Here is a 22,715-nt window from a genome sequence, read left to right on the forward strand (position 1 = left end):
ACAGAGGAGATAGTGGAAACGCTAAGGATTTTCTGAAAGCAAACAGCTGCTACCATAATGATAGCAGTATATCAAAACACAGTACAAACTATGGCTTAAGTCTGTTTCTTAAACAGAAGTTGCAAACTGCAAGCTTGAAAAAGAGGTTGAATTGAAATAAACACAACCTAAACCACATAAACCAGGGAAAAAGGGGGGAAAAAAACAAAGAATGGGTGAAAAGGAAGATGACAGAAATGGTAGCGACAAGACTGCAGTCTAACTGGATCTGTCTCTGTGTTGGTTTTGGTAGATTGTAGGCCTGCGTCCATACTGGTCACCACGCGTGGGTTTATATGTATAAAAAAGACACTTTTATACCACTTCCGCTTCTATCTGCATGGTAAAGGCCACAAACTAGATCCAAATTCCCACTGTTTAAGTTATCAAGACAAACACAGGGGCCACTGTTCAAAATGCACAGTGACACGCTGTATTTAAATCTTAGTTTGGGAAATCCACGAAAACCCAAAATAATTTCCTAGAAGCTGACCACACACACTCTACATGCACAGAAACACACACGCAGGCATTCAGTGTTTCATTCCCTTATGTACGTATAGCACACAGTATGTAGACGCACTTCACAGGCAAAATTACACAGTGAAATAAAGCTGGTCATGAAAGGAAACAGAAACTTTGTCCCTGTAATTTAGCGTACTGATGGCGGTGATAAATGCAATGATGATGGGAGTGAGAGGATTGGCAGATGGAGTCTGAATAGAGCTTGGAAAATTTTTCATAGTTCTCCATGAAATCAATTGTTCCAGATAATAAAACCCTGAAAATCAAACATCTGAGGCATGCTGCTTTCAGCTGAAAATGTGGTGGCTAAAATTTTACTATTTACAAGCCACAGTTTAACTTGTTTACCATAAAACTGGAATTGGCAAATGCCACCAATAATTTGGAAGGATAAAAAAATTGAATTGAAACAGGGCAACATTCTTGTTGAGAATAGCACAAATAGTTGGTTAGTGGTTGCAAGGGAAACCCTATCCTTTTTTCTTCTCTGAAATTACATGCCGTTTTTGGATACATTAATGCAGTGTATGTTGTTTTTTCTTTTAGTGGGACATCTCTTTCAATGCCTCTGACAAAGTCGTTCTGTCATCATGCATCTGTTTCTTAGCCGAGAGCCTAAATATTTTAGGTTTGTAAATAGATCTGTCTGCCTGGCGGCTCTAAGACAGCAGGGGCCAGCTGGCATCAGAATCATGTTTTTTGGAGTTTTTTGCTGATAGGATTTCAAGCTGGAAAAGAAGAAAACAAGCATGGGGTAACCTGCATTAGTGCACACTCAATAGGCAGCCCGTACTGTGCCCAAGCACGTTTGATCCACAAAGTCCAGTTTGTCTATCTGGACACAGGCATGGTGCTCTTCCTTGGCCTGGGCATGGATGGAAGAGGGTGGCTTCAGCACAGTACAGTCGCTTATGCATGCACACAAGCATGAACGTAAAGTAACTGAAATGATCATTCTAGAGATACATGATATTATTGTATGATATCAGTATCAGCAGATATTAGCTTAAAAAGGGAATAATCTGTATCAGAAGATTTTAAAATTTCTGCTGATATTTGCAACCAATATTTTGGCTATAAACATCTGCCTACATAAGCTGTAAATATTGCCTGTATGAACAAGTAAGTTTATTGGAGTTTTAGGTTGGACCAACAGACCTACATCAGCTGAAGTCTGTCTTTATTCATCATCATTCCTTTAATTTTAAAATAGGGGTGTTAGAAAATAATACATCTAAATAGTGCAGTATTTGCAGGGTGATACTGTATTGATATTTTTTAAAAACTGTTTAGATATTGAATTAATTAATAATCCAATTTGTTGGTGCTGTAGTTTTGTGATTTAATTTCAACTTTCGACCACAGTAGGCAGGAGGCTTTCAGCCGTTTGACACTTTCCGCTTCTTCGATGTTTACAGAATGAGATCACACAGTCTTCTGGCTTTACACACTAACCGCTAAGCCACTGATGAGATTCTCATATTTACATTTGGTAAAGTGCCGGCAAGAGGAAGGCAGTGGCCATTGACTGAAGCTACAGTGGCCTCTAGTGGCAGGAGGTTCATTACAGTTTAAAAGAGCATTATAGATGGGGATTTCAAGCCCGTGCTCATAAAAAATGATAGGTAATTAGTTTAACCATCTAGTAAATCCTGCGCCGGCTAAATTGACGATTTTAACCGTTTTACCAATTAACCCTGCGCATCCCTAATAAGTATTAGCTAAAAGTATTTTGTAAATATCTTCTCATCGGACATCTGCAAAAATCCATTTTTGTACATCCCTAGATCATTCCTCTAAACTATCATTGCAAATAATGGCGGACTGTTAAAGAGCCATATCTGACAAAATTACTTTAAAAAAAGGTCACAAAGTGAGTCAAGTTACTGTCTTACTGTTTGTATATTTCTCCATGAAGCTGACTTTCTGAGGCAGCACCTCTTGTAAACTGCATGTGTCATTTATGACATACATGATGCTGTATCTGAGCCCAGACCTGAATGCGCCTGGAGAAATGTTTGGACAGGCCAATAGGGAACTGGAGAGGGGGCACGACCGTGCTCCAGCATTGCACAGAGCAAATGATCCTTGTGTGAGTGCTCCACCATAGCCAGAGAAAATTAAGCCAGTATGGAGATGCCAAAAGCTGAGGCTGGTTTATAAGTTAGTCAATCTCCATTAGGCACCATATCAAACGTCAACAGCAGAATTTCATGTTAACAGCCTCATACACGAGTTTCAGTTCTGCTAATTCAGTCACTGAAACTAACCATGTTTGGGTTGTTGATGCTTTTTGATATTTTAATGGAATAAACAGACAAACAATCATATATCCTGCTGTAAGCTGAATTAAAATGGCTTGAGAACAGGAATCATGATTGCTTTTCATTGCCGGGAACATGGCAGTGGTAAAGAGACAACTCTTTGTTTACATGCACATCCACCACAGCTGCTGGTAAGAGGGAATTATCTTCTTTCTCAACCGTCTCTTAGCTTCTTTAGTCTGAATTAATCTAGTCAATCTCATTGAGATTAAAACTTTCTTTTCATGAGTGTCCTGGCCAAGACAGGCAGCAGCACAGTTAAAGTGACAGACCATCAGCAGCTGCATGTACAAGCATTAAAAGCAAACTAGCAAACAGGAAATAAGTGAGTACAAATTTGTCAAAAATTGAATAAAAAGCCACCAGATCAGGCAGAACATCTGTCTGCCTCCAAGTTATCCAGCATCCTCTTAAAAGCATCCAATGAGACCAAGTCAAGATGTTTCCTTTTGTATTTCAGGCAGTGGAGAAGGAGAAGGAGAAGCAAATTTAGGTGCCTTGCAGTTCTGACCCTTAGTACAGACAGTAAGAAAACATCCTGAAAAGGGAGAAGATAGATTCCTGAGCTCCTCTGACTGATGTAAGTCAGAAGATACGAAGGAAAAGTATCCTTGTAGATAAGAATACTCCAGGTGTTTAGTCTACATGAAGACGGAGAAGACAATCCAGCACGTTCATACAACAAACAGTGATGGATGAGAGCTTTCACCATTTGCTGTATGAAGGAAAACCTTGTAAAGAAAATTAATACCATTGTAGGAAGTCTTTATAGCACTGATAACTTGGTGCTAGCCACCCTTTCTTCCTCCCCAGCACCACTAAAGTTGTTCACTAAAGAAGCAAAATAGCAACGGGCAATGCCAGTGACAATGCACAGTATTCTGACAGGCTGTCATTTTAGTTTAAGTCAGACTTTTGAACTTGTAAAACATGTACTAGAAAAAAAATATATAGATACCTGCTTAATACCACAAAAAGTAGCCTTAGGCACCCAATATAGGTCAATTTCTTGTTTTAATGACCAAAATTGCCAGTCAACACTGTACAGTGTCAAACTGCACACTGTCTAACTTTACAAATACATATTCAACATGTCATTAGTACTAAAATTTAACTAGCCTAATGCTTTTAAAGAATGTCAGTATTTGTTGGCCTGCAAAATTGAAATGGATCACAGTCATTCTCTTTGTCTGCTGCAGCTTTTGGTTAAAAGCAAGTGGTACTGAAAAAGTATCTAACACAATCTTATATACCTAGGCAATGATTTTTTGCTTATCTGAGTGGGGGATGATTTGTCCTTCTATGTATAGGCCTTTACTTCTCACATGTAGGTAAATGCGTATGTGCATTAAATTTTCATACAAATCTGATCTCCAGACCACATTCAAAGCCAGAACAGCCACCTGGCATACTGTCTACCAGTCTCTGCAGCCAACCAGCCACTCAAATAAAAACTTTATCACATCAGATCAGTCTAAATTGTAAAACAGCTCCTGTGAGGTCCTAGGGATTTTAACGGCTCACTGATGGATTTGATAAAAATCATGAAGACGTTTTTCTCACGTGCTGATGGAAAGCAAGTGAACCTGAACAAAATGCTTTTTATCACTAAATGCAGAAGATTCATGAGATAAATCTACTCCATGAGAGCTTAGTTGCATGTACAAGAAATTCTTAGTGAGAGTTACAGAGCTTCTATCAAAGAGGCTAATTTAGGCCCTTACCAACGACATATAGGCGTGTATTTATGTGGCCTTGGAACACATGGAAAATTATATGTCACTGTAAAATGTCTAACAGACTGCATGTCATAGAAAGGAAGCTATGAAGACTGAAATTAAATCATTCAGCCCCATACTGTACTTCTACATACACTCAGATCAGACTATTTACTGTATGTTATGTATAGGAATTATTTTTATTGGCCATGTTTAAGTGTAAAAATGCTGCAAATGCAAAGCAGTCTGGTACAAGAAAAGAGGAAAATATACGAGCTAAAATGTATCTCTTGTAACAGGTACATTATTGAGTTTTAACCAGTTTATGTCTAGAGGTGTGTTCGGTTATTCTGCAGGAGGCTTGTGTAATTTACATGTAATTTAATCAAGGTAAAAACAGTGGCAGGTCATGCATTTTGGCACTGTGCTTTGGTGCAGAACTCCAGACACAGTATTCTGCTGACCAGTATAACTGTCCTGCTACCTTTTTATGGCTCCAGGGATTTAGCAGAGCTTTTCATTCAGTATCAGGCTTCACTGGAGTAAAGTTACTAGAGGAATGACTCTAGTAGATAATTGTGGACTGTTCTGCTTTTTCAACATTATACATTCTTTTTGACACTGACTCAAATGGTTTCAGATGTTTATGCAAAATTCCTTTTGTTAAATTTAAGTCTCTAAATTAGCTGATATAACACCAGAAGCAGACACTGATCAACTTTAAATGTATATTTTTAGTGCAAAATCTATTATGAATGTTCATTTAAATTAAAGATGTCTCCAAGTGAATAACTTCAAACCCAGTTCAAAGGGAATTTTAATTGTGATCATTCAGCAAGTGTGAAGGTTTAAACATTAAGGAGTTGATTTTACCTCCAAGTGTCATTTTCACTCCATTCCGAGTGAAACAGGGGAGTGTTTAGATGTGTTTTAAACATGTTTAGTTTTGTTTAGATGTTGCTTATTCTACAGTGATCCCTGCTCGGGTTCTTTTGTTTTGTTTCTAGTGGACTGTTTTTTTAGTTTACAGACACATTTGCACCTTGAATGAAGTTTCCCACAGAGTTAGAGCTCATGTGTGTGACTTTAGGTGCTCCTAAAGAACAGTGCATTAGTATGCATTGCCTTGCTATTAGGTTGATTCCCTGCCCTGTTCTTGACAGAGGAGGCCAACCTTGCCACAGATTTTCAGGGGTCACTGCAGCTCCATTATATTGTAAAATACTAACACCTTAACTATATGTAGGACCAACATGGACACTTTTAAAGTGTTCAGTTTAATTCTATCTGAGTTAAAGTAACACTATCACTGTGTTCACTGTGTATTTTACTTCATTATAGAGGTGTGACTTTACCTGAAGACATGGCTGTAAATTTCTATTCTCTTGTTGTCATTGCTAATAAGAAAAGATCACTATTTACAGTACAACCTCTCAGTAGCTACTCAGTACTAAGTACTTAAAGTAAACTTTAACTTCAATACTTTTTACTTTAACTTTAGTGGATTTATACACCAGTAATTTTACTTTTACTTACATAAATTTTATCCAGAGTAACAGTACTTTTTCTTGAGTACAATAGTTGTATCCTTTTTCCACCTCTGACTAGCACTGCCGGTCTGCGGTCCTCCATGCATGTTAGCATCTCCATTCCTGTGCTGAATGTGGTGAACTCATTGCTTCTGTTACATATGAGTATGTACAACTTTATTCCCACTGTCTAGTTAAAAAAAGAAGCTAAACCACCCTCTCCCTGCAAGATGCTACTGATCAATCATACAACGTTATTTATATTGAGTAATGAGAGAATTATGACAGCATGGCAGTAGCCATTAGCCACAGTGGCTACTAGTAGGCTTTGTTACAGTTTAGGTAGAACATTTGACTGAGATCTGAGAACTGTTAAAAGTATTAAGAATTTGTTTAGTTCTGGTGCTTACCATCGAGAGATTGGCCGTTTTATCACTTTAATTGTAAACCCTGCACTCTGCTCTTGTGACCAGGAATAGAGAAGAAGAATGATAGAGTCAGTTTAAAAGCCATAAAAATACCCATTTCAAGTGCAGTCAGTGCTTGCTGCTGCACAGCCACAAAGATAGGGCTAAAACTGTAAGTGAATGAATTACAAGCAAGGTATAGAAAACCTGCATTTCTAGAAGGGAGTTAAGACTAATATGGGGTTAACATATAGATGAAACCTGCTATTTGTCAGGCACAACAGAGCCACATCTAACTGTTATAACTCTGTGCCTTTTTTTAACACACACAACCAGGCTACCTATGCATGCTAACACTTTCAGGCATTTCACATACATACACTAAGTGTAGCTTTGCAACAAGATCACAGAAAACCTATTTTGGGTAGTAAATTGGAAGCTTTCTGGTGCTCCTAACAATTAAACACCTCACCCTCAGACTGCTGGAACCACGGTGAAGCTGAAGCTTTAACAAACGACTAAAGGTGCTGATTGAAACCAGACGAGCTTTAAGGAGTTCAAAGTCCGACTAGAGGAGGTAACTGAACTAGATTTAAGCTACGTTGGACACATCAAAGAGAAAGGTAAAGAGGATGACATCACTGACAGAAAACCATTAAAACATTTTTAGGGTTTAAAAGGAAGAAGACTAATCCAACACATACAAAAATATCCTTTGTATGATCAACTGAACAGCTAAACCAGCAGACTGTCATCCCACATTTCATCTTGATCAGCATGATTAGAGACTACACCCTAACCCCGAGGCATGGGGAAGCCGTTCTCACATCTCCTAAGGGTGGGGACACCACTGGCGCAGCTGGATACTGACTGAATCTTAACATCCCCAAAGCTGAAAATTTTAAATCGAAGGGAAAAAGACCACAGGACTCCGTTTTCACACAGTAAACTAAAAGCTTAGTGAGCAAGACTGTGTTGGTGGATTTTGTTTCAAAATGCCAGTTTCAACCACCATGACTTACAGTGTTTCATTTTTTTGTGCATGTGTGTTTGAGGAAAACTGTGCATGGTATTTGGGCAGCTGGAAGCCCTGGCACTGCACTCATGTAATCACAGCTTCAGGTAACATACACACACAGAAAAACACATGTGCCCATACATTATCTGATCAGTCAGCGCAGACGGGCGAGGCATCATAAGATAAGCAAAACATAAGCAAAACCCTGGAAAAGTCTCCCTGTCTTCTCTGGAATACGATGACGCATGATAAACACATTTAATCATCCAAACTGCAGAGCAGACTGAAAATGTCTGGATCAAATTAGAGTTTCCCCAGTCTAAATAGTGCAAAAGTGACAGCAGCTCTCTCTCTCTCTCTCTCTCTCTCTTACCTTGACCCATGAAGGCTCCATGCAGGGCATCCTTGGCAGTACCAAAGCCCAGTTCTCTGCACACCACGCTGGCTGCAGTTCTTTCCCACATGTGATCCACAATAGTACCCCACTTTCCATCTCTGAGCACCTCCACACGCCCTTCACCGAGTCGGGGACCAGCCTTCAGACGCACCGGCTGTGGAGAACAGCAGAAAACTCCTTCCATAAAAATCATTCAGTGTATATATCAGAGGATTAGTGCTACATGGGGTCAGAAATTACAAGAGTCTAGCCAGGATCAGTTGCTCTTCAGGATGAGAAGACAAGGATGAACCATAAAGAATGAATGGATGACTGGACTAGTTATTAACAAACAAAGTCCAAGGTAAAAAAGGCAGTCAGTAGTGAAAATCCGAGGCACTCTGATATGATATAAAAGTCCTTTATCAAACAGGGATGTCTTGGGGTTTTGACTCAAGCGAGTCTTCATCAGGACATAGCACACAGTGTTTTGAGGCTTAACTTTATTAATCTTACCACAACTGGATAAGGGGCCTGGGGTCTTCCTGAAGAGATGCGAGCAAACTGAGGTCCTGGTACACATTTGACCACTGCATGTCTCCCGTTCTTACAAGGTGTGGGACTACGGGGGATCGAGAGCTGAGCAAGGCACTCTGACAAGGAGTTCTCCATACCCCGACAGTGGATTTTCTCTACCCAGAATCCCTTTTTCTTTGCCATGAAGCTCAGTCTAAAAAGAAGAGAAACGTTTTCAGTCAAGTACTCTTGTCAGCATAGTTTAAAATCTTAAGTATTGCTCATAAACATGCCATATCTTTTACTTTGCTGCGACAAGCCGAGATCAAGTTGATAAAATGAAATATGTTGTTTTCCCTTTTTGAACAGATTTGACTGAGAGTGGAGGAAAAATGAACAAACAACTCTGCATCTTTCATCACATTTGGATTCCAGTGCTGCTAAGCTCTGATAGGTGCAGTGAAAACATGTGAGATGCCTGTTTTCCAACTGGGCTCAGTCCAAATACAGAAATCGTGGAAAAACACAGAAAAGTTAGGTGACTTTTAACAGAATGGGTTGTGGTGTAGTAATTTCAAAAGGCTTTTTTATCCATTTCATATTTAAAAGTCAGTAATCACAGTGTTTGCAGACATAACTCTGTTTGTTCTTGAGATGTACCGATTGTAAAAATCAGGGCAAGTGCTGATACAGATGTTTAAAACAGCTTAGCAAATGGATGATGCCAATGGGGTTTTTTATTACCTCTTTTGGTATAACACTCTCACAATGTCTTCATTTTCTCTCATGCCTGACCATGAAAAGAGATCAAAGTTTGCCCAACAGCTCACATCTTCTGCTAAATTATCAGTCTCTTCTCTGAATCAGTCGTTATGTCGTTTGTACCGATGTTAAACTGATGCATCCGTGCATCTCTAATTTATTGTCAGAGATAAGAAGGCAACACAGTGTTTTCTCTGTGGCAGTCCAGTGTTTCAGAAGTTCAGTTCCTCCTGGTCAGTAGTTTCCTATTGAACACAGTAGGATTTTGGTTTGAATATTTTTAGCATTCTATTTTGGACTTTAATTTGCTTGCTTTTTAACCCAGTCTATTTCTGTGTCTGCCTATGTGGCACCGTGTAACTCCAGTATTATAAAGTGCATTATGAATAAGTCATCTTTATAAGCATGGCACCATGAGAGATTATTGACTTTTCCTTACCTCGTTGAAGGATCTGCAACCTTGGTGTCCCATATTTTCCTGTAAAAAGAAACAAAAGCACAATGGGTGTTAGCTCTATCAAGTCTGTAATTTAGTAAGATCATAAACAAAGATCATCACCTCATACCCTCCAAGGTGCCATGTATAACCAAGTTCTCATGGAGGGAGTAGTGACTGTAGGCAGGCCTACCCAATGAATTGGATGGGCCTCCCCTCCTATGATTTATTAATGATATCCATGCATGTGTGTTTAATAAGTAGCATTGGGGCTAGCATCCTGGCTTACAGTTAGTTCATTTTGGTGCTGGGTTTGGGTTCTGATGTAAAGATTATTTATTCATGCCATTTCATTAACCCCCTTTTATCACTGTTTCCACCCATTTTTTTCACCACGTATCTAACGATTAACCCATTTTTACCACTCTAAACCATTTTTGCCACTTTTGTACCTTTGTTCACTACTTTACCAGCCCATTTTTACCACACTTCTTCCACTTTTAACCTATTTCTGCCACTTTCACACAATTTTTGACACTTTTGACCCATTTAGGCTAATTGTAAACCCCTTTTTACTACTTTGTCCACCCTTTTTTGCAACTCTTCTATCACTTAAAACTCATTTTTGCAACCTTGCACCCATTTTGCCACTTTTGCCAATTTTGAACCCCTTTTCAACCTTTTCCTGCCTAATTTATAACTCTTTTTGGCGGTTTTTAACTGCTTTTCACCATTGTTTTGCCTAGTTTTTGCCACTATATAACCCGTTTTTGCCTATTTTAACTGCTTTTCTCCATTTTCTGCCCTTATTTTTGCCACTTTATGACCCTTTTTAAATCATGAAAACCATATTTGACATTTGTATTCAATTTTTGCTGCTCTTTAAGCCTTTTTTTCTTTTGCAAATTTTTTCCTCGTCACAATTATTTCATTGTTTACATTAAAGTTGTCTCAGTTTCTTCTACTTTATTTTCTGGCATCCAGATGTTTGTGAAAAGCATGGCCTTGCTAGTAAAAATGCGCCATTACTGTCTAAATGTTCAATGTGCCAATCCAGAAAAAAGGTCATTTTGTTTTGAAAAAAGGTTATATTTTACTTCAGAATAAATAAATATAATTAATTTTTGTTGTTTTGACAAAGGTATTTGTAATTGATACTGAATATGAAATATGGTTATCACAGATTAACTTTACATTGGACCATGACTTTGCAGACCTCCAGTTTGGCTTGGTTTGGCTTGGCCCACACAAGAGCAACGTCTGCCACAGTGAGTAGCAGCACAAACATGTAGAGAGAAGTCGTCTATGTTGTGACTCTAAATAGCTACATCTCAGACCCTGACTTTATCACAAAAATGAATCATGCAGCTCCAAATAGAACTTAAGTATATAAAACCAGAATGAGCTGTGCGTGCGGCTTTGTGGTAAGTGTGAAGTTAGGTACATCGACGGCGACGACAGCTACAGTTGAAAGAAAAATGTACTGTTCTTTTTACCAACTCCACGTTCTGTCTCTCTTCCTTGCTTTATAGGATCAGGAGCATATTTCCATCTGGAATGTGGGCTGCTTGCTTTTTACTGTGTTTATGTTTAGAATTTACAGCCAGTGTATCATATGTTCCTGAGCCCTAACAGTATTTCCTGTCCCAACATAAGGTTAAGTGTTCAACAGGAATGTACTGCTGGATATTTTTATCCAAATAATCCACCTTTACATTAAGTCACATGTACTTTCCTTTAAACTAACACACACCCTTTGAAATACAAAACCTAAGTAAAGCTTGCTGCAATACTGCGCCAGAGTTTGTACATAACTACAGGATGTTCAAACTATAAAAGGATAAGAAAACATATTATATTTTCAACTAGATCGTTAACCTCTAAAGCCACACGCAGTCCAAATAAATCATGACATTCAACATCAGTGATGTACAACATTTCTGGGAAAACATGGCCTGACCAAGCACGATATACAAACAAAAACTCTGGCACTAAGCTGCACTGCACGAGAAATGCCAGAACCAAATAAAGATTTATGTACCAAGTAGGCAGGCTGACTTGAAGAGCGGAGGAGAGGAAAGCCTTCTGTTCTCTTGGCTGACACACAAAGCAGAATTGCCACACAGACCATGCCAGGACATCCTTAAACCACTACAGAGGGCATGCAGCATCTCTAACATTCACGTCAATTACACATAAACACTCAAAGAACCACACACTACAGCCTGACAGAAATTATAAGGGGCCTTAAATTGGATGCCATTGCTTTACAACAGACATTCTGATAGTCCTAACTTGAAAAAAAAAAAGGTGATTTGTAAAATATTCCTTGTAACTCATGCTACATTAGCTCATACGTCCCTTAGTGTTGCCTCTTAAAAGGTTTAAAGTATGGACTTCAGGCGCTAGGTATCAGACTCTTTACACACTGATTGGTGGACAACCAGATTAACAATCTAGTGTCTGGAATATGTAGCCTAATAACCATATTCCCGAGGCAGCCAAGGTCCCCTGGAGTCAGCTGTTTTCCACAGGCATTCCCAGAAATTTCTGATTAATTCAAGGACAGCCTGCCTCTAAAATCATCAGGAGTTGTGCTTTCACACCTCAGGGTGGGAGATTTTCCTTGTTAGACTTTAGGGGAGCGTCTCGTAAGGCAGATCCTGATGTAATGAGGATGCCGCAGAAGCCACATCGAAGTTTTTATAGCATACTCCACAAGGGTGGACAAAGCTACAGATTCTGATGCCATGAGGACAGTTTTTTGCCTTTCAATCAGTGCTATGTCTAATGCTATGTTGCTATGTTGAGTTGGATGTATTCACAGTTTAAATGAATGACTAAAGAACACACCTGCATACAAAAAGGACTGTGAAGCAGCTTCTGAGCTAAAATGCATGCATGACGATCTAACCGGCCATGCAGCGGTTGCAGGATATAAACATCACCCACCATGACTGTTCAGGATTTTTTTTTTTTGGATATTTCCTTTGGAATTCACACATGACCCCAACTTCTTATGTAAATTATCCTAGAGGGTTGGTTGGAAATGTGAGGATAAAGTCTGTGTGAAATATTCAGCTGTTTTCATTCACACATGCAGCTCACCTTGACAATATCAAAACTTTCAGGAGTTGTGTAAATGTGTAGCTAACAAGAAGCAAAATGATTTACTGCTGTGTTCAAGGTTATATGTTGAACAATTTAAGAATCTCAGTTATTTTGCATTGGGCCGAACCTGGCCTGGCATGCAAGATATAATGTTTCCATATTATTCAATTCAGTAAAAAGAAAAAAAAAAACTTTATTTTTCTTGAGGGGGTGGGGGGAATTGATCACACTCTTTTTATAGCATTTTGAAATTCCACTATCTGCATTTGAAACTGTTTTTGTGTCATTTGGGATTTTTCTGCTGTCTTAAACTAAGGGTAATAGACTTCCAGACCTGCTTTACAAGTAGATCAAAGATTTAAACATGAACTTAACCATGGAAAAGGAACTTGTTATGCACTGAACGGGAAATAAGTGAACACCTAAAAGGTAAATGCTTGATAACTCAAGTGCCTCTTTTCCTCTAATGATGCTGATTGGCCCCGCCATTCTCAAACCAGGAAGAGTGTTTCAGCTTGAAGCTGTGGGATCTGCCTGATGTCAGACAGGTAATCTGGCCAAACCACTGGTTTGGCAAGATTAATACAAACGTCATGTCTCAAAAATTACTTTTCAGGAAATGAGGGGAAAAAAAACATTTTTTTTTTCTCAAAACTGAGCTAAAATGCAGTTACAAGATTTCGGACAAGCTAAAATGGACCTTGGAGTTGCGGCTTTGTTTAAGTTCCTCCAATCTTGAGGAGTTATGGGGTTTAGGCAAAAACTCTTTATGATACTTTCAATTGGTCTGAAATTTGTAAAACCCACTGACAGACGTAGAGGATGAACAATAGCACTGATTTATGAAAGAATGAAACTCAGGAAAAATGGAGAGATAAAGTTTCTGCAAGGCAGCAACAATATCTAAAATCTTGAAAAGCACTTAAAAGGCAATGAAAAGGAAAAACAATGGAAGAACTTGCACCGTATTTCAGGGTAAAACTACTTTTTTATATCTATTTATCCATGTTAGCTGAATTCTAACATTACAATCTAATAGCAGACAGTATCATGACAGAAAACATGATAAGAGGCATTAACTTTAGGATACAGACCTTAAGCCAGAAAGTGGCCGAATGTTTTCATTAGCTATGGTAGCAAATGTGTTTTTATAATGCCATTTAGCCTTAAAATATGGTCAGATTTTCTTCCATGTTTTAACTGGATGTTGTCTTTCAATAAAATAAAGTACAACCACCCAACAATCTGATGATTTTTTTTGGCCTTCCAACCTTGAGTTTTAATACAAAGAAATGGCTGCTTCGTGAAAAAAAAAAATGAATAAATTTAACCTTTAAAACTGGCATTTCACAAAGTAAGCTGTTGTGGTAATGCACAGCTAAGCACACATATTTTCAAGTTTAATCTCAGTGGAGTTTGACGTCAGCATGGCATCAGCATGTTCTTTTGGTTTTATATGTGGCTACTTACACACAATAAAATAAAAAAAAAAAATCTTCCCTGACTCATGCGGGTTTTAGTGGAATAGCCTTTAAAGAAACACACATCCTAGGATATTTGTGAAGAAAGGTAAATATTTGAATTACTGACATGGACTCCTGACACTGCTGTAAGAGGAAAGTCAGAAAACATTATAAACAAACTGATGATGATGGAATGAAGAGAAGCGTTGTCACTCACATGATGTGATGTAGATGTTTGTTTGTGCAAAGTCATGGACTGCTGACTGAACGGTTTCCAGAATTCATATAACAACCTGTTTCCTGAAGCTGTAAGTACCTAATGCACCAGCAGAGAGTCAAGACCTCCCATGTAAATATTAGTTTGGTGGGTACTTTCATTTCATAGATCATTCAGCAAAATCTACATTCTCAGGTCTATTTGGAGCAAACATACAGCTTCTTTTAGACCAAAACAGTCTTAAATCAAAACCATATGTAAATAAAATCCTATAATCAGCCTTACTTGCTACCTTTTAAAAACTGTATCAAACATTCGACTGAAGGCAGAAAATCTAGTCATTTAAACCACATGTATCCCCTTAAATAGCTGCATGCGATGTCTTGCTGTAGACAGTGACTAACACATTGTACAGGACTAATTCTTTACAGTGTCTTGACTTGCACTTGTAAAATATCTTAGATGTGTCTACCATGTGGCTTTGCAGTAGCATGTCATCAGGCAGACACAATGAGAAACATGCGCTGTAACACAATTTTTCCAATGAAGCAAACATGCCTGTGAATTGTTTGTGACCTCATATTCTTCAGGACAAGGACTAAAGCTTTGAATTTTTACCTTACAAGCTCTTCTTTTGAAACAGACTGCCAATCCAGATCTCTATTTTCAGTTCGTTATGTGTATAAAATCAATAAGTAACTATCAGGCCACAAAAGGTGTAAATGCATTAGCCTGGTCAAAAAATCCATAACAGATTCTCAAACTTAAATACAATCCTAATAAATTTGAAACAATATCAATTCCTGTTTCAACACCATAGCTGTGATATAAGAAGACACTCAGTATGGGATACTGTTTATCCTTAATTACCAAAACACAGCAAACTCTGACACAATGTCTAAATTGTATATTTTAGCAAATATACTTCCAAAGACACGATAACTTTAGTTTTAATTTAAAGCTTTGATATTTCCTGATGCTATTGTTCAATAAGATAACAAAGCTTGTATTGGCTCGCATCACTTGGTATCATACTGTGCAGTAATGATGAATGGAAAGTTTTGGCATCCTTTATGTGACTGTAATATGTATAACAAGCAAAAACAGGTCCGTAGATACCTTGGTATTAGTACTTTGCTTTGCTCAGCTAAACGGTGTATACAGCCCTTGTTGCGGAGCCAGAAGAGCAGAGTGTAATGATAAGGAGTCCCACCTGCCTGTTAAAGACGTGCATTACACCACTGTTTAGGTTTCATAACCCTCACACTGCTCACTGGCTTTATAACAGCGTCTGCTGCTGTGGATATGCAAAACAAAATATAACTGGCTTTTATTTCTTAACAATACTATTTCTGAAAAAAATCATTTTGAGGTGCAAATCAGATTCAAATTTAAAAGAAAAACTCATTCTTTTTTTTTTTTTTAATCACTCTGGCCTTATGATAGTTGATTCAACTTTTCCTTTGAATTTTTCCCATTTCTTTAGCTACAGACATATTCTAAGCTATCTACACTCCATTAGTGCACAATGCAGTAAGCAGGACTTAGTTGGACAGGTGTGTTAATGCATGCAAGACTCTTTTAATACATTGTTTTAAATGTCTGGGCATATGCTTCAAACATGGAAGACAAACTACACTATGCCATATATTCAGAAAGTACCCTCTTCACTTGTTTGTTTCTACAACTCAAATGGAGTCTACTTGTGGCAAATTAAACTGACTGGACATGATTTGGAAAGGCACACACCTCTCTATAGAAGGCCTCACATCTGTCAATGCATATCAGAGCAAAAACCAAGCTATGAGGTCAAAGGAACTGCCTGCAGAGCTCAGAGACGGGATTGTTGCAAGGGACAGATCTGGAGAAGGCTACAAAAAATGTCTTGCTTTTTACATGGAGTTTTTTTGCAAACTTAAAGTGAGCTCTCATTTCTGCACTGAGGAGAATCTTTCATCTAGCCACTCTATCATAAAGCCAGTTTGGTGGAGGGCTGCGGTGATGGCTGTCCTTTTGGAACTTTTCCCTATCTTCACACAGGATCTCTGAAACTCAGTCAGAGAGACCATTGGGTTCTTGATCACCTCCCTTAATAAGGCTTGTCTCTCCTGATTGCTTAGTTTGGCCAGGTGACCAGGACTCTTGAAAGAGTCCTAACTTCTTCTATGTGAGAATTATGGCGGCCACTGTGCTCTTAAATACCTTCAGTGCAGAAGATTTTTTTGCAGCAAATGTGATATTTCTGTTTTTTATTTTAATAAATTTGCGAACAATTCTAAAATCCTGTTTTCAATTTGCCATGATGGGGCACTGAGTATGGATTAATGAGAATAAATCTGATTTTTTTTTTTATTTTAGCCTCAGGCAGCAACTTAAGAAAATGAAAAAAGTACAAAGGGTTTGAATACTTTCTGAATGCACTGTACAAGACAACAGAAGAGAAAGAATGCTGAAATGCGTAAGAAAAAGGTGCAAGTGATAGGTTTCTTTGAATGCAGGAGGAAGAAGGTTTGTTAGGTTTAATAAACCTCCATCAACAACCGTTCTTAAGGAGAAATCTGTTCTTTAAACCCACTGCAGTTTTTAAGATGGTTCTAACATTCTCCAGTTTTCTTATCTGCGATTCTTTCTTAGCTGCCTATTTAAGCAGTGATAATATGGTAAAGTATTATTTTGTACTAAAATGTACTAAATCTTATATTAAATTTGTTGTATTTTTATAAATTTAGCATTTTTATGCTAAATATTAGTGTACTCGATGTATCCTGGCTTTTACCACCCACGATGTATAAAATGACTATATCGCAAATATCCGAGTATAAATTATGTGGAAGTTTTGAGCCATCAGCGTGCATTTCTCGCTGGAGTTTCACTTCTCCCATTGTCCCTAAACGTATCTTTCACAGCAGAGAGCTCACTCTCTCTCCTGCGCCTATCCAGAAAACTCCTCTGCAAACACGCATCAGCGGCAAGAAGCAAGGAAGAGGAAGGTAAACAGAGCAGCGTGGCTAGTTTGCGGGGAGTTAGCTGACTTTTGAGACAGTTAACGAGAAACAACGCTGGACCTGCAGCGTTAAGCAGTCATTCAACTTTGAAAAGGAAGAGGTCGAACTCACTATTTGTTAAAAATACACCGCAAGATGTCTCCAAGACAACGGCGGCAGTAACACAATACATTGGTAAAGACATGAGCCCAGTGTTGTTAAAAAGACACTTAACCCAGAATATGAGATTTGCCTGGGCGCGAGCATTTTGCTGAAAACTCCCTGCCAGAGGCGTACATTTTAGAGAGAAGACAGCCCAGCAGCGGAAAAATGTGATCCACTTCTCCTCAACTACGGAATCTCAGCCTTACAGTTCACCGACAAGAAGTAGTTAAAATGTCCCTGCCTCCAGACAAGCTTCCCCCCCCATAATCACACAGGAGAGTATCTTGAATAACAAAGACGCTCTCATGTTATGAACTTGTCAGAAACTGGTCCAGCGTTTATCAGCACAGATAATGGACTAATATAATCACAGCTGTGAGCCTGAATGGAGGACTAGACTGCAGGGTTTTGGCCATTTACTGCATGCATGGTTGGTGAGTTCTGTGTAGGTGTGCATCACCCTTAATGAGGAAAATAATCATTTTATAGTCAGCAATAGTAAACGTAACATAGAAAACATTTCAGGACTTTCCATACACTGTAAAAGACAGAATATTTCATGATTTATGTATTTTTTGATTTATTAGTAAAAGACTGAATGAAGTCCTTTTCAAAATAAAACAGCTAAATTTGACTTTATACTGATTTTTACTTTCTGCAAACAATTTTATTAAAAATCCAATAGATCAGTCTATTTTTATCACCAGACTAGTGTCATTTGGGGCTGAATTACAGCTGCTGAGAGGCCATTTCAAAATATCGCAAATATATCGTGTGTCAGGATATATCAAAAATATATTGGGATATCAATTTTAGGCAATATCACCCAGCCCTAATATGATTGATCTTTACAGCCCTACTAAAATTATAAGTATGAACACTTATTTGATAAAAGAAAACTGTACTTCAGACATAGCTAATTAAATATTTTTCAATGATTTGCATGACCCTTTATTTCAGCAAAAAGGGGCAAAAACTAAGTAGGTTTATACACTGTCATATGCAATGATGTATACTTTTCACAATCATATCCTTGTTTATAATACGCTTTTAAAGCTCTTAAGTTAGCTTTAAGATGACTGAATTAGTTTTGATAGTGAAATTTTCTACAAAACTTAGAAGTGGCTTGCTTTGCTCAAGATTAGTGAAAAATAAGGTCATGGCTAAACAAACTATTTTGAAGATGTGGTTTTCCATAAGTTTTATCTTGCCTTACTGTAAGTATGCATGAAGTATTCTGCATGTAAACAGTTGTTAAATATTTCCATCCAGATCAGAGTGAGCTGTTACAAATCCCTTCCCTTCCGCTTAGTTTTACCAGTCAGCAATCATAGCTAAAATAGCCGCATACAGAAATTAAAAGATGGTGAAATAAATTAGAGGGGAAGGTCATTGAAGAAGATCACACAGTCATCAGACAGAAAAACCAGACTAGGTCACATAAAATGTCACCCGAAAGCCTGAAAATGATACCCTCATCATAAGAGAATTTTGTCTGGAACATAATTAAACATAAAATGTCGGTTAAGTCTCCAAATCACTACAGTGACAGAGGAAGACAGACAGCTGCTGACACAGCGCACCCCGCTGCAAACTGCTGCTGTAATTGGACATATTTCACACGAGCAAGCGAAAACCCGGCCTGACTGACTGACTGCAGCTCTTGTTCTTTCTCTCCATCTCTTCTTTTTCTCGTTCCTTTCCTCCTCCACCTTCCTTGCCGGCTCTGTCCTACTCTCGCACAGCTATAATTGGGGGTGTTTTTTCACTCTCAGCAGAAACCCTGGAGAGCCTTGGTCATGACCAACCTGTAATTACAGCATCTTCAGAGTCTCATCCAAAAGACACAGGGAGCCCGAAGACATGGCACGGTCCAGGATTTCTAAGAATGGACTGAGAGAGTCCAGGAGGGGAGTGTCACAGCCTATATTTGGTCAAACCGTGCAATCCATCCTAACCTTCCTGTCCACTGTTTAAGGTGTTCAAGATGTTACATAAACTGAGCGACATATCCTCTCAAATTAAACTGTTTGGCTGTGACTCTGCTCACATTTTGTAATCTTAATTACAGTGACAATTTTAGTCAGAGTGCAATCCTTACAATTACATCTCAGAAAGGCTGAAACAGCACCACCTGTATTTCAAGTCCTCCTCAATAACTGTCTGTTTTATGTAAATACTTGAATACAATAACATACATAAGGTTTCTTTCTAAAAGAAATTTATGTAAAAAAAAAAAAAAATACACTTGAGCACATCACTGGCATCTAAGACATTAAGGTCTGTTTACACTTATATTGTGAGAAAACAAACAAATGTGTGGAGATAGAGAGCAGGTACTGGTCTGAATACAAACACATAATCGTGGTTTAGACCAGCACAGCGCCTGAGAAAGAGCAAAACATCAGGTCAAACCCAGGACAGGCAGACTAAAATAATACATACTGAGCCACAACAGAGTCTACAAAATGCAATATGTTCCCCACTTTTGCTGTACATTCAGCAGCAAATGTGTGGGATAAACAGTTCTATCCACTTTGTTGTGGCTTGGGTCAAAAACAAAACGACTCCATGAAATGTTATTCTATCTTTTCTTTGACCTTAGAGGGAGATTTAAGAAACAACAGCCTGAAACAGCCAGTGAGCAGATTCACTGCAGGCTTCACTCCAAGCCCTTCAAGCTACAGCAGCCCCGTCCCCCTCAGTCATATCTCATCTCTTGGGAAGCAGCCAAATCCTGTGTTGCAGTCATCGCAGCCCTCCAGTCTCTTTCCTCCTTCACATATTACTTTTTCCTCTCATCTCCTGTTCTTTGCATTAAGTGGCGAATCTGTGCGGCCGTAGAAAATCGAAGAGAACCATGAAATGCATCACACCTGCAATGCAGTGGAAGCTGTGCTCTAATAAATGATCCTGTAGAGTCGTGTACAGCCAGGCCAGGATGTTCAACGATGCCTCATTCTGAGGACCTTTTATTACCAAAGATATGATGCCTGATGATCCCCTGCTCCAACAATTGAATCAGGTTATTGCGTCACAGTGTTCCCAATAACGCAGAGTTCAGCCAGGATGCCTAAATTCAAGGGCAGAGAGTGAGTGTGCTCCAACACGTGTTGTTTGTAAAGTCGATAAAAAAGTAAAGGAAGCCAATAAAATTAATGTGTTACTCCATCAACAGTTACAACATTTCAGAAGTACTAGAAGTCTAACAGCCACAGCAGAGCAGGAGTTGCTGTGTGCTGCTTGTTGAGTCAGAATAACCCCAGCCAAAAGAAGAAAGGAATAGTTAGACTATGAATCACCTAGGGCAGGCAGAAGTCCAGAACCAGGATCCAGCTGGGTTCCCCTGCTACCGAGGACAGTCGACACAATGCAGTCTTACGGTATAACAGCAGTGGAGCTATTCTTTGCTAATGTGTGGTCCTCCTGTGGTTTAGGAGCAGAGCCTTACCAAAAACCACTGACAATGTTTGTTTTTATTTCAGAGGGAGGAGGAGAACAGTAGATCAATGTTCAAGAGGCAAAAGTAGCCACTTAAGTACAATGCATTTATGAACATGTCTTACTAGAAGAGGTTATTCACAGATAACATCAGGTGACTCCAGATGGAGGGGCAGGATGAGAAGAGTCATGACACGATCAGGCAAAAAGTTTAGAAAGCTTGAGGAATGGCGGTTAACATGTATTCCACCACACTGTGTGGTTCAGTACAGTTTGTCACAGTTAGTCATTTTAAACCCTGATCTTGCTTGTTTCCACAGCTGATGTTCGTCCAGCCTCGCCCAACGCAATGGGAAATACTTGTCTTTTTAGAGATCTGGATCATTTGGCTCGTCTCCATTCAAACCATGTTTATGACAAAAAGGGAGAAAAGCTGTTAAAGAGGTGTAGCCAGGCTCTTATCTCAGTATAAGACTCGTCAAGACTGTTGTCTTCCTTTATCTGGCTAGACATGTAGTAGGAAGTCTGCAGGACTACATAACTGGTAATATTGGTTTCCTCTGCTCCAACCAAATCCACTAGAAAAAACAACTTTTTGTAAAGTGTACAGATCATTCCCAATGTATTTAGAAATTTTCTGACAACTGCAGCATGCAGGTCAATTACTGCCCTTGATTTTCACGCATCATCAGGATCATGTGACTGTAAATGACAGTATTTACACAAAAGTATGCATGCATCTTTCCTTGTTGAAGCAGAGTACTAAACCACAACACTTCAGTATTCACTTATTTCATTCATACACATTCATATGTCACTGGTGCAGCAGTGGCAGCAATCTGGGATTAAGTGTCTTACCTTTGGACACATCGACATGTGGCTGCAGAAGCTGGATATCAAATTCCTTACCTTCTCGTTGAGATACAATCAACTCTACAGCCAATCATCCATCTTACTATGTTCCTGTTAATTTATATATTGTCTTATTATTGTCCATACATTTGACATTTGTGTTGTATTCTTTGTGTCTTATATAATGGTTCTGGTATCTATATCTTTATGCTTACACTCTGTGTGGGAACTATTGTCAAGTCCAAGGTTACCCATTAGTAACCTTGCAAAGCAGATGGATACGCCTGTTTCAGTGTTTCTCACTGGTGAATCCATCTTGCAAAGCTCCCGTCTGAACCCTTTGGGCCCGGTTAGAAAGTGACAGGACCAATCAGCGATGAGTGGCAGTACTTTTGGGCGTGGCAGAGTCGTGACGTAAGCAAGCAGCAACAAGAGGCCAGTGCAGATATGGCGGAAGACAATCTCGTGGATGCTGCTAAAGCGTGTTTTATCAGAACTTGACATTTCTTCGTTAAAAGAAGGACAAAGAACAGCAGTGAGTTGTTTTCTTAAAAAAAAAAAAAAACGACAAAAGTCGTGTACTGACATGTCTACAGTTGCCATGGCTCGCGTCATGGATTTCTCTATGGATTTACCTTTCGGTAGCGGCTACGTCACGTGTTTTGTTGCTCTGATTGGCCCATAAATATGTGACAGAAAGAACGTTAATTCCAATCACCCTCCTAGATTTTTTTCAAGGGCTCTGCCCTTTCCCAAACGCTATGTATGAGAAGTTTTCCAGATGGATGTGTGAGACAAATCCATGTGGTGTGTCAGGGCAACCTATTAAGGG

General features: G+C 38.9%; 1 protein-coding gene across 1 annotated transcript in view; it reads right to left on the reverse strand.

The window, feature by feature from the left end:
- Positions 1–22,715, reverse strand: part of loxl4 (lysyl oxidase-like 4) — a 45,366-nt gene that overhangs the window by 15,216 nt on the left and 7,435 nt on the right. The window contains exons 4-6 of the mRNA XM_041788751.1: positions 9,654–9,692; positions 8,453–8,666; positions 7,934–8,111 (exon numbers count right to left, since the gene is read on the reverse strand). Coding sequence (XP_041644685.1) covers positions 7,934–8,111; positions 8,453–8,666; positions 9,654–9,692 — 431 coding nt within the window. The remainder of the gene's footprint in view (positions 1–7,933; positions 8,112–8,452; positions 8,667–9,653; positions 9,693–22,715) is intronic.

Source organism: Cheilinus undulatus, linkage group 6, assembly GCF_018320785.1.
Source record: "Cheilinus undulatus linkage group 6, ASM1832078v1, whole genome shotgun sequence".
NCBI classification, from domain to species: Eukaryota; Metazoa; Chordata; class Actinopteri; order Labriformes; family Labridae; genus Cheilinus; species Cheilinus undulatus.